The following is a 13,457-nucleotide window of genomic DNA, read 5'->3' as shown; positions in this document are numbered from 1 at the left end:
ACACAGGACAAATGGCCAGATTTAATTTCACTCAATAGCTGCGCTTGCCGGTTTGAAATGTTACCTAACTCTGTACTTTTAAGATAAAAATAGAACCTCAGATTTTGGCAAAGAAGATGAGCCGTGAAGAAATATATTGTAAAAGGTTACAGCGAACAAATGCAATACACAGATTAAAATAGAACAAAGAAGGGGTCATTGTAGACAACAGGCAAGTTCAACACTATGACAATGTTAAGTAGAAAACAGAATGGATTTCAGCGTTATATCTATTCCTAATTGATACAATGAGAAGGCTAACCCCAGGTCAGAATGCATGAAAAACTGTCTTATAAACTGTCCGCCGTTGCAATTACAGTAAGGGTTTTTGTGCTTTTCCATTAACCTTTTAACTCAAAATGAACAAGTTAGTCAATTAGTCAGTTACAGAGGAAAGAGTTCCCCAGTGTGTTTTGGTGTAAAGTAGTAATTACCATAGGATTTTGTATATTCACTATAAGGAGAGCAGTGTCAGTCTGAATGTGTGGTGGCAGAAAATATTTGTATGGGATTTTGGACGTCCTCTCTCTGTCACTAACACAAACAAAAAGCTGAAGTTTGAATGCAGTTTTAACAAATTTTGATGTGTAGTATTGTGTGAATTGTTAGTTTTTCAACCCAAGCCTGAATTCGCTCCCTGGTGCACACAGTCTGGATAATATAAAAGGAAATGCTGGCTAATATTTACTTTTTTAGTCACTCCATAAATTGCTTCCTCACAATGTTGTAAGAAAAAAAAGAGAGAGTGTTAAGAGACTGTGCAAATAGTAGCATCAGTATCAGCAGAAGAATAGGAAAAAATTGCATGTGCATTATATAACCAAGTAGGAATATTGAAGAAATAAATGTGCAAGAAATTAGAGCACATGCACGTGATGTGATTGTGTCTGTACAGGGCTCATTGTTTACTGCCTACACTTCTGCTTCTTCTGTTTGATTGATTTACAGAGAGACGTAGAAAGAGCTTTAGGCCGATAATATAATAATAGAGATATTGTGGTGAGTAGACACATCCAGTGAAGTGTGACTGGCAGTGATATAGTTATGAGGCAACACACACTAAGCTCCACACACACTGTCCAGTTTACACAACATCCAAACAAGAGGGGGAAAAAAAAAAAAACACAGTAACACTCATGATAGATAAACAAACCAACTGTAAAACAAGAAGTCTAGCATACAGGCTTACTCACACAAACACACACCATCTCCCCAGATATTTTTCTCCTTGCATGCTTACACACCATAAAGACACATTTACACAGTCAAGAGATGCCATGATGCCCTGTGATTGTCGGAAATGAGAAGGGAAATACTGCATGTTAGGGGTGTACTAGGAATACTACTAAAAATCTTCAAGTCTTGCTTATGGTTGACTGATCGTTAGATAATGTGTGGGGGCTGTGATGAAATATTCAGCTGGGATAAGGTTGTGTGTAAAGCTCCTTTTGTATGAAATCATGCAACTGATTAGTGCACAGACATAAAAATAGTAGCTTATTATTGCATAAGTGGTGCAAGGGTGGAGAAGATTAATTAAAAGAGGTTTGGAGTGCGCGCTCGCGTGTCACTCAAGCAGTCAGCAGCTGGCACCCGGTGATGAGAAGCGGAGTGCACAGAGCAAAAGTCTGCTGTGCTGCTGCGCACGCTCTCTACTTCTTTTACAATCCTCTTGTCATAATGTTTTTCTGCTACAAACGCAACCGTTGTCTCGGCTTCACCTGGCATATAACACGCTTGTCTCGTTTGCAGGATTTGGTGATCATTGGGGTGGTTTGTTTTTCAAAGTGCACCCACACTTTCGATTTTCCCCAGACATTTTCAGTTAAAAGTTTAAATCCCTGCCGCCAAGATGCTTCTCCATCGGTCATGGATCATGGAAAGTGGAACTTAAAGCTGTCATAGGGCGGTTTGATTTTTTTTACCTGAAAAAAAACTTTCTTTTCACATTTTAATTTACAGCATTATATGTTGATATTTATATCATAATAATTAACTTATAGGGAGAAAACAGGTAGTTATATGTAAAATCAGACATTGAGCAACCTCATATAGCCAAAATGGCATGATCCTCGTTTCATAATGCCTCTGCGAAGATTGGACTGAGAGATCAGCAGTCGAATCAGGCTCCTTTGATCGAAGCATCGAATATTTGACTCTTCAGGGTCACCCCTACTGTATGTACAAGGTTTTAATAACCAGGAGAAAGAATAATGACTGTTTAAAATCTAGTCTCTACACACGCACAACAATAAACTCATGTTTTTGTTCACATCCAAATACTCAGGTAAAACACATGCATAGAAAACCTACACTGAGGCCAAATTGAGTAGCATGTCGGCATGTCTTAAAAGCAAAGTGGAAATGCACTTCACTTCAATTTATTTTTCTCTCTCTGGCAATAACCCCTTCCATCCCCACAGGAGTAATTATAATTTAAATTTCAGAGTCAGGGACAGGCTACAGACTTAATTCATTATTACCAACTCTGTCAGACTCTGCCTGTTTCCAGCGATATCATTGTCCAAAAGCTCTCTAAAGGAGATGAGAGGGGAGTGTGTGTGAAAGAAAGAGAGGGGGAAAGAGAGTATGTGAAAGAGGGAGAAAAAGAGACATACAGAGAGAGCGAGAGGGAGACAGGGGAAAACTCTCAATTTTAAGGCACGATTTCTCTGAAGATACAGCTGCTTGTTGTGATTATTGGGGAGCAGCCAAGAAGAGAGAAAAAGGTCAGGGAGAGGGCATGAGGGAGGCAACAGAGGAAAGACGAGGGCAAACTAATGGCTAGTTAATGTGGTAGTGTTCAAAAGTGGTAGCCTAGCTGGGAATCAAACTTCATTAAGTTTTTGGTACGAACGGAAATGTGTCTGTGGCAACGTAGTCTATATTGACGACGTTTCACTTCCGGGATTGCTTCCGGTGCCGCCAGAAATTTCGCCGGATGTCCCTTATTTTCGGCCGGATGCCCGGTACCTTCCGCTTTCTTTGTGTTGGTATTCTAAACGGCGGCCAATTTCTGAGGACTATGGTTAACTGATCCTCAGATCTCTGCAGGGTAAATCCAGACAGCTAGCTAGACTATCTGTCTAATCTGTGTTTTCTGTTGCACGACTTAAACAACCTTTGAACGTACACATGTTCCACCAAAACAAGTTCCTTCCTGAAACCATTTTGCAGAGGCACTGTGGCTCCGTCCGCTGCCCAAGATGATTGTGATTGGTTTAAAGAAATGCCAATAAACCAGAGCACGTTTTTTTTCCATCCCGGAATGCTGTGTGGACTAGCCAGACCTTCCTCCACAGTGCTGTGGAGGAAGGTCTGGCAATGCAAGACTAATGGCAACGAGTCTCAAAAAACATCTGGTCAGATTCATAATACTGTTTACTTACTATTTATTCAGAAACTTACAGACTTAAGTCATAATTTCACCAATTTAGACTTTTGTAATCTTGTTTAATTGTTTAAATGAGACAGTTCTTGATTTAAATTTAAATAAATGCTAACTTCAGCTGTTTTTGTTGAGGCAAAGTTCTTGTACAGCTGCTTCTGTGTGGACATTTAACATTTGAGAAGTTTGGCTTCTTCTGATAAGTAGGTTCTATTGGAAAACATGTTTATGTGGCATAATGTACAGATACACAAATACACAAAATGGCACAGAGTTTGAACAAAGAAAATGAGACGTAATCGTTAATGTATGGATGCAGATATGTTTTTTTCACCCCCCCAACGCATCATCCACACTACATCCCTTCCTCCGACCGTACAGGCTCCCTGAGGGGACATTTAGGGTTCAGCTTCAATCCATGACAGGTGGAGAGAACACACCCATCCTCCACGAGGATCCAAATCCTCATCAGAAAGATAAAGAGTAAAAGATGGAGTAGACGGACAGACAGACAGGTAGAGAGACAGTGAGATGAAGGGAGGCCATGACCAACCCCCACCCCCTCATTTACGTCTCCCCACACCCCCATCAGCCCGCAGGTGGAAGGACGGGGATGAGGAGGAGATGAAAAGAAGGGATGAACAAAGAAAAAAAAAAAACTGGAAGGACAGAGTTGGCCTTCATAAAACAAACCCCCGCCCTGCCTGTGATTGACATCTTGTCACTGTGACATCTTCATACTGTCTCTGTCACACTCAACAGACACACGAACACACAGATGAATCAGCCCCGGCAAAGGCTTATGCCTCGCTGTCATCTTTGCATCGTGTCACCTTTCATCAGTGCTCCATATAACATTTCACACAAAGCGTCTGCCGAGCAGCCACGCAGTTCAGGGGACATTTAATCAAATGCCTGTGAAATGCTCAAACGCAAACCAAATGCTAACTACTTCCTCCCAATTCCCACTCCTGTTCATCAACTCAGGATCACGGTCTGTCAACATTCTCTCTCAAAGTTTGCTCTCTGCCCATCCCACACTTTACAGCAGCCCTTTATCTCACTTCCTGACCAGGTTGTGTCCTTTCTCTTCACCTTTGAGCAGTGCAGTGGAGTGGGTGGTGTGTGTGTGTGTGTGTGTGTGTGTGTGTGTGTATACATGTGGGTGGGTGGTGAAGTGCCACCACTTCAGCGGAGGTCGCCATGTCCTCCTCTCATCCACCCATCTTGCGGCCACCTCAGGCCCATTAAGAGCCATTAGTGTGTGTGCTCCTTTGCCATCATAATGCATAAATCTCTTTCTCTCTTTTTCCCTCTCTACTTCTGGGAAACAGTAATTAGGGATGAAGAAAAGGTTACGGTGAGAAATAGGACATCTAAGGCAGTTGTCACTAAGTGTATTGCACCATGTTGCATATAGTCTAGCTCTGCTGTCAGCTGCATTCAAAGTAGTTTGCAGTAGAAAATCTTTACTCATTCACACGAATACATGCAGTACACATGCAAGTGTACAGAGGCAATCACACACCTGGCAGACACACACACACACACACAGTCACAATGCAAAACAGCGAGAATGAGAGAGACATTAATGAGCTCAGTGCCAGCATCAGATCCCAGCACTCAGGTGTCTATTATCTGCTTCCTTCAATGGACACAGATTGGGATGAGGAAAAAACACCTGCTAAATACAACACAGTGACCTCCATGTGACCACGAGGCGTGGCGTGTGTATGTGTGTGACATGTGTGTGACAAAGACGTGTAGAATTTAAAATCTGTAATGTCTTCTTAGAGATTCAGGTTATTAAACTGAGTATGCATGCATGTAGGTGTGTGTGTGTGTGTGTTTTTTTATTTGTTTGTTTTTTTTCCCAATATCCACACTGCCTTAAAGTAACATTGTGTGTGTGTTTTCATATTTGCTGAAGGCTGGCACGGGCAGAGGATTTCAATTGTTTTCTCTTCCTCATTCTCATATGTGAAGGTATCTGCTCTTTAAAGCTGTGATGATGACAGCATGGTACTTGTATTGCTCCGCCAACCCCCATCTTTTTATTAGATAGCTGACGCAGGAAGGTACTGTTTTTGCATGTGTCTGGTTGTGTGTGCCTGTTTGTGATTAGCAGTAGTGGATGCTTTGTGCAGGCTTGCACTGGACAGCTGATTTCAGGCTGATAATACCAGTAAAAATGTGCCCGAGCGTAATAACATACCTACACCTACACATGCACACACATACACACACTGGGCAGATTAGTGGGCTTTGAGCAGCACTGTATGCATTAGTGGTGGTACTTGGTCTTATCAGTGCTCTTTGATAAGGTACATCTTTATTAAATTCTCTAACTGAAAGACGGCCAGTCTGGGGAAAAGGAATGTGTTAATAGGTAGAGACCATTCAAGTCTTTAAACCGACCTTACTGTGCCCCTCCATAAGCACCCCCCCACCTTCCTCCACCCTCTATCCATCCCTTCATCGAACGGGAGGGCCACAGTGGCGGCAGACAAAGAGTCAAGGCTGCCGGGAGAGCGGGAGAGAGAAGGAGGCGGGAAAAGAGGCAGGCGAAGGAAGGAAAATGTCTCGCCTTCAACCGAGCAGAAAAACGAGGTCTGCACGAGTTGTGAGAGAGGTGAAATGGCTTTTTCTTTTCATTTTACACGCCTTCCCTTCCCGGTGCAACCCTCATCCTTTACCACTCGCCCCCTATTACACACACTCACACAAACACACACTCGCGCTCCCCGCCCTCATTTTGTGGCTCTGAGGAGAGGCACACTGTCTGTATGTCTCAGTCCTAGAGCTCCCCCCTCTGATCTTGGGCGGTTGCTGCAGTGCGATGCAGACTGGTCAACCTCCTGTGGCTAGCCAATAAGGCACCGCCACGGTTATGTAGGTCGTGACACCCGTGTTCGGCCTGTGGAGCCTCGCCGCTGGTGCCTATGCATACACCGAAAGACGCAAACACACACCACTTGGACGTACCTTTAACTGAAATTAGAACACATTTTATTCTTCTGATATCACAAAACACAGACAGCTACTTACGGTTCTGTACAGTAAACACACATGCACAGTTTACCCACACATAAAAGCACGTTACTAAGTGGTACTCGTGAGAAAATGTGCGCCAACAACTCTCCTAGACAATTAAATCTCATAATGGTTACACAAATATTGTATCTTTTTTGGTCATTAAGCCCTAAATGAAACTAAAACATTTGTAGTCCAAAAAAAAAATATATATATATATATAATACCTTACATTTTCTATTAAAAGTCATGACTCAAAGCAAATATGGCTGCTGCATTGAGTGCTAAATGCTGATTGTGTTGATGTGCAGAGAAATGTCCCATGTCAAGGCTGTCAGTGAACAAAACCTTTTGAAAGTGTGTGTGTGAGCATGTGTGTGAGTGTCTCTTTTGTAGCAGGGAGTGAAGATGACAGGGTGTTAGGGGTTAACTAGGCTAAGACAAAGACATAGGCTGAAACCATTGTGTTGAGTGGAGGGCCTCTGGGGCAGATGGGGCCTTAGGGCTCTCGCTCTCTCTTTCTCACTCTGTCTCTAATACTGAGCTCAAATCAATGACAACTGGCTAACAAGCCAAGCCATTTTACACACAAATAAATGAGCCCATATGCATGAATCATAAATGAACAACTCACTGCAGGATGCTGATGCAAAAACTGCACAATACTGGTGGCGTGAATCAGAGCAAACAGAAACAAACCAGCGATGGGAGCCTCCATCCTTTCCAAACAGTAAGTCCAAACCTCTCAAACCCCTTTGTGAATCTAATCATTTCCCCCTTCACCCACTCCTCTGCTTGTTTCAAAACTGGGCAGATTAGCTTGCAAAAAAAGAGACTTTTCTAGATAAGCAAGTGACATTCTTTATAAAAATGTTCTGAAACAATCAGAAGCCTGATGATAAATGTGTGAGGATGTTGTTGTTTGACGTGTCAGTCCAACTCATGACACACAAAAAACCAAACTTGTCTTTGTAACACGACACACGTAACACAGACATCAATTAAAGGAAGATATCAATATCAGGTTTATGGTAGATCTGCAATACAAGGGGTACTAACTGAAATGAATTCCAGCTGTTTGTGAAGGAAAATATAAAGTATGTGGACACAGATTTTGAGTACTCCGTGAACGATTAAGGTAACTTTGACATACAGGTGATTGTGTAGTTGCATTTTCTTTCTTTTATTTTCAATGTTTTAAATACAATTTTTGTTCTTTCAGTTAAGCTTCCACACATTGTGTACTTTCCTCTCAAAAGTATTCACACAGCATCATCTTATCCTAAAGACACACACACACACACACACACACACACACACACACACACACACACACACACACACACACAACACAAGGCCACTCTTACACTAAAACTAACTCACATATCTCTGCATGATCTGGTGTCTCTCCTGTGGGTCGTCCAACATGTTGACTGACAGGTCTGAGATGGAAACTGCGGCAGAAGCAGTGAGTGTAACCAGCAGTACCAGCACACCTTCACCTTCCTCCAGGGGCATGTCCAGCTTGTGTGTGTGTTCTTTACTGAGATGCGACAGGTTGATGGTACACCTTAAGTGCACACACAGACAAACAAATGACAAACAAATAGAAATCGTAACAGAATTACAGATTTAGAGTACTGTACATTTTGTGGGGAAGCTGACTGTGCTGAAACACAGGCTGATGGTAAAAGAGGAAGCTAAGCAAAGATACAGACAATAAAGACTAACCTTCAAGAAATGCTAGTGCAGACATTTTTGGAGCTGAAGTTTGCAAAAACAATATCTAAAGTAATAATCATCACAGAACGTCTGTAAAGTTGACCAAAAAAAATCACACAGAAAGAGGTCTTCAATTTCTCTTTAGAAATAAAAGGGTCTACTAGACCCCCATCTCATTAAAAAGACTTCAAACCTTCATACATCGCACGTTGCACTGTATCATAGCAACAGCCTAGTAGTGCTTTACAGACATGGCCATTTGAACTAAAATGATTGGACATACTATCATTGTGCAACCTTTTTTCTGTAAGACCTACTCTGAATAAGTCCTAAAAGTCATATATGCATGATTTTGGAAAGCTGCGCCTGTTCTACCTATATAACCTGACTGGTATACAGTAGTTACAGAAAGACTGATGAACACCACCGTACCTGCCCATGAAGTCGTCCTTCTTGCCAGCGTCTTTGTCCCAGACTGTAATGTCCACGTAGCCTCCCTGTTCATCATACATGTGGAAGTCAAACTGCTCTCTCCACTGGGGGTTCAGCGTTTTGGAAATTGTCTGAGTTAACAACAGAACACAATACATTGTTTGTCCATATGTGCTTGTACATGTATTGTGGAAGATTAGCTTCCAGCAATGTTTCAATAAGCATTACTTAATCTGACTTTAATATGAATTGTATAACTGAAAAGGTCTGTCCCAATAGTTCTATTGTGTGCTGGATGAAAATGAATAAAATCTTACCATAAAAATGTTCCTTTCTTACCTTCATTACAGGGACACATCTAAAGGGCCTTATTATGGAGGTAACAGCCAAAATAAATATTCTCAAACAGGAGTGCGTTTACCTTGCTCTTGTACTTCTGGTGCCCCATCCTGAATTTGACATAAGGGTCGCTGAGGCCGTTGGCATCCATGGGCTGGAGGTTGCGTCCTTCTATCAGACTGATGCTGACTATACCTCGCCACAGCTGGGCTTTTCTGTGCACATCTGACAGACGCATACTCTGGTACTGCAGCAGGCACACACACACATTCATTCAAAGAAACATTTACAGAAACACGTGTACATATTTACATACACAAGCATGTTACACAATCACCCACAAAATTAGCACACGTATGCATTAATTAAACTCAAGAAAGAATGATGTCTTGTGTACACTTTGTCAACGGGAAAATATCCAATTACAAACACATCAAGACAACACAGAGAGCAGCAGGCAAAACACACAAGATGAGACTCAAACACATAATGAGATCATTCAACACAATTTAACCCTGACGTGTGAGTTCATCTGACATGACAGAACATCACTATGAATTACAAAACATTACATACAAGTTTAAAATCCTGAAAAATGTCTTGGGAATGATGTATGTTCTTTAACCTCTGACTGTTGACTGAGAATCTACTGTAGACAAAATAGCTTCCAGTGTGCACAAGATTGTATATGTAATTGCACCAGTCTGGCCTTTTTTGTACAAATTCTTAATATAATAATAAAAAATAAAGACATAAGTGAGTGATTTGTAGATTTTTGTAGTCTTATCCAAAACGGGCAGACTACTGAGATGCTGCTCCAGTGTAACTCGGTACATTTCGTATGCCATCTGGCTGTACTGTAAGTTGACAGCACTGCAAATTCAGATTGATGATTCTCCATATTTTAAGTCTGTAATTTTTTTCTCCGTTTTCTCAGCACTTACAGGCCTATTTAACCTCTCTTTGAATTGTGTCAGTATCCTTCACTAAAACAAAGAGCAGGGTATTTATTTGTCAAACAAATGCAACCCTCTCCCTCTCCCTCTCTCTCCCTCTCTCTCTCTGCCTTTCCCTCTCCTTCCTCGTTAGGGAGAATTTATTAGCATAGCTTTTGTTTTGCGGGTGAATTTCATTAAACTCTGAACAAACCTTGCCTCGCAAGCACAGGCCTTTGATCTGGAGACGGAGCCTCTTAATTTCCATTCTCCAGACATTAAACAATGCGAATGGCTCCCTGCAATACAGCCAACCTCCCATACTAAAACTCCCACATCTTTCATTTCTCCTGTTCACTTGCTGCAAACATATTGTATGCTAATGATGAGAGGTCGCTATTATGTCCTACTCAAGCACAATCCTAATTGTTTCCTTGTTTTGGTGCCCATATTTCTTGTTACAGAAAACCATGGGCTATTTGGATTGGGAATCCACATCCCTCTGCCAGAGCACAGCAGGAGAGAGACCATGCACAGAGTTGTTGGGGGGCTGAAAGTCTTCTAAGAGATACCAACATTCAGTTTAAGAACTAATACAGCATTGCACACAACTTTTGTCACCCCTCTGAAAGAATAAAAACGTTTGAAGTGCCAAACTAAGCATTTTGCCTAGTGGTAAAGTCAGAGAGACCTGGATTTAATATGCATCTGACTCATAATCATTATCTCAAACTACTTCTTGAATAGTTTGCATCTTCTGCTGTGGGTTCTGAACTCATAGATTCATTAAAAAGAAATGAGTGTAAAAATAACGTGTGCTTGTTTGCAGTCGAGCATGAAGGCACTCAGGAGCAACGCCTTTTTTGGTGGGGTAGCACAGTAGCTAGTTAGTTAGTGTTTAAGCTTATTCCCGAGTCACAGGCGGGGTGGCCCAGTTTGGAGGCTTCAAAGACTTGGTTTGGGGAAGCACGATACAGCAGGACGTCTGCCCAGCTCTGACCAACACTTCAAATGTGTATCTGTGTCTCTTGGTATTTTCCCTGTTACACTGTAGGAAACATGCAGTGTCTCTAGCTGCAATTTAGGAGATTGACTAAAAGCAAAAACTTGTTTCTTTCTTAATGACAACTTTTGACCATAAAAGGAAAAGGTAACAAAGCACCTTGATAAAAGTGACACATGGGCAGACAAAGCTGTGAATAAACCCAGTTTTGTTCACAAATTTGTCCGATACTAATACTACTGTATTTGACCAGAAGTAAGGGAAGTGCTTCATGCATGAGCCAATAAGCAAAGGCAGAACTTCGACCAGCATGCTTTCTGTAAACATAAAAAATCAAATTAAAATAAAACCAAAAGGTAGCAGTATTTTATGTATGGCAAGATGAGAACTAAAACATAATGTGAACATTAAAGATTTTAACTTGATGCAAAGGGGTCTAAGAGTGTCCACACAGTCAACAATTAACAAACTTTCTTATTTCACAGTTGATTTGCTGTACAGGACTCATTTAAAACCCCTAAAACAATTGCTTTATTTTCTCACACAGCAGCTGCAATACCCTTTGCAAATCAAAGGGGGGGAGAAGCACAGATATATCACTGCATAATTTAACAGCTTAAAAAGGACAAAAAGATATCAATATATCAATATAGATTCTTTTTTTTATTTGTTAAGAAAAATGTGCCGTAACTTCACTGTAAATGACACCATTGTTAGCCAGATTGTAACTGTTCTTAAATTTAAACACTAAATATAATAATATATATATATAATCCAAACCGCAAAATAAAAAATATTTAAATATTACTTGCCAGTACAATATAACAATGCCAGTAATTGTAATGCATTACTTCTCCCCTTGGTGTATATTTATATTACTTATGAATTGTCTTCACAAATGTAAATGCAGTTGACTATTAGGTTTAATCACACTTTCCAAAATAAAGTCGTTTACATCCCCCTTAGGAGATGTAAATAGCGGGTGGTGTATTGCAGCGTGTGGAAAACAAGCTAGTGACAATGAGAACTAAAGAACTGATAAAGAAAGAAAAACTGCCAATACCACTGTGGAAGGAGGAAAAGGACGGAGGAAGGGAGAGGGCCAGGGAGACTCCATCCATGTACCAGGACACAAGTGAAGAGTGCAGGATAGGTGAGGTGCAGTGTGCGGTCGGTAGTGGGGTTACAGTACAGTGGGGAGTTGTGTGGGTGGGGGAGTTACATGCTGTTTTAGTTTACCTTACTAGATCGTTTCCAGTTCCTTCTCAAAAGCATGGTCTGTAAATGAGACAAAGCTGTTACAGAGCGCCCCCTACTGTCTCCCCCTTAGAGCTACAGGGTCAGAGGTTGAAGGGCATGGCGTATATGAAGATGTTAGTCTTGGCCTGGGGGGGGGGGGGGAGGGGCAGCTGTCTTCATGCAAGTTAAGTAAGCAGGGAGTATATAGGAAGCGCTCTCATTTGTCATATGGTGTTAGGAAGTATTTGCATATGTGGACATGCACTCATCATACACACACACACACATAGACATACGTATATGTAAACAGTAGCTGCAGTTTGTGCCTCTCATACAGTACAGTGTAACTATCATTTTTATACTTGATACTTTCACATATGTAATTTCCATTCCTAGACCCAAAGAAAGACAGAACCAATGGCTGCTTCCTTGTTGGGTTTGCTTAGTTTTTACTTCTTTTTTCGGGTCCAATAATGGAGAATCATATGGAAAAACAGTTCAACATTGTACTTCGCTGTACACAAGAGTAAATAATGTTTTCTACTGGCACGGCATAAAAGTAAGGATTACAGGCATCTCAAAAATGCATAAGGTGTTGTTGAAGGTCTTGAAGCATGTCTCAAACGTGTGGCTTATTTCTGCCTATTTAAGTTAAATGTAATCATCAATGTCAAAGTTTCAAATATAAAAGTAATCACATGAGAGGACTATTTATTATTATTTTTATGTGCACAAACAAACAACAATTCCCTCATGTCAACACTCATGAACTTGAAATAGTATAGAATCATCACGTACATAAACACTGTTGATGCTGCATGATTACTAAGAGCACCAGATTAGCAGTGAAAAAAGATTCATTTAAAAGTTGATTCAAGTTGTGTGTTTTCCCTTACCCTTTCATACCAGTAGATGGCGACAGAGAGAGTGATCCAGAAAGTACTAGTGAAAACCTTGTACTCATTTTCTTCACAGTTGGAGAAATCCAAAATGATGCTTAACCTAAATAGAGTTTATTTGTTCTGTCAAATGTGGACTCTCTGAACTACAGCACTAAATAAGCAGCAGAATTAAGACATCAGATCAAAAGGAATAAAATATTTCCCCCATGACTGCCTTGTTCCGGATCGAGCATGCAGGGGTCCAATTAACCAAACAAATAATTGAACAGAAATAAATGCAACTCTGAAACATTGAGCATGTCCGCAGAGGCACGAGCCAACATAATTAGGAAAGAAAATCCAGTGCTCTTTGAACATGGAACTTTTCCACAGAACATATTAATTACACTTGTGTTTATGCATATGTATTTGCTGAGTTGAAGAGT

General features: G+C 41.0%; 1 protein-coding gene across 1 annotated transcript in view; it reads right to left on the bottom strand.

The window, feature by feature from the left end:
* The window catches only part of mctp1a (multiple C2 domains, transmembrane 1a), a 151,790-nt gene that overhangs the window by 55,298 nt on the left and 83,035 nt on the right, over positions 1 to 13,457 (bottom strand). Inside the window, exons 6-8 of the mRNA XM_078250478.1 lie at positions 9,036 to 9,200; positions 8,615 to 8,745; positions 7,844 to 8,030 (exon numbers count right to left, since the gene is read on the bottom strand). Of these exons, the coding sequence (XP_078106604.1) occupies positions 7,844 to 8,030; positions 8,615 to 8,745; positions 9,036 to 9,200 (483 nt within the window). The remainder of the gene's footprint in view (positions 1 to 7,843; positions 8,031 to 8,614; positions 8,746 to 9,035; positions 9,201 to 13,457) is intronic.

The sequence above is a fragment of the Sander vitreus genome, chromosome 5, assembly GCF_031162955.1.
Source record: "Sander vitreus isolate 19-12246 chromosome 5, sanVit1, whole genome shotgun sequence".
Classification (NCBI taxonomy): Eukaryota; Metazoa; Chordata; class Actinopteri; order Perciformes; family Percidae; genus Sander; species Sander vitreus.
Note: the sequence above shows the minus strand (reverse complement) of the source record. Positions and strands in the feature narration are given on the sequence as shown.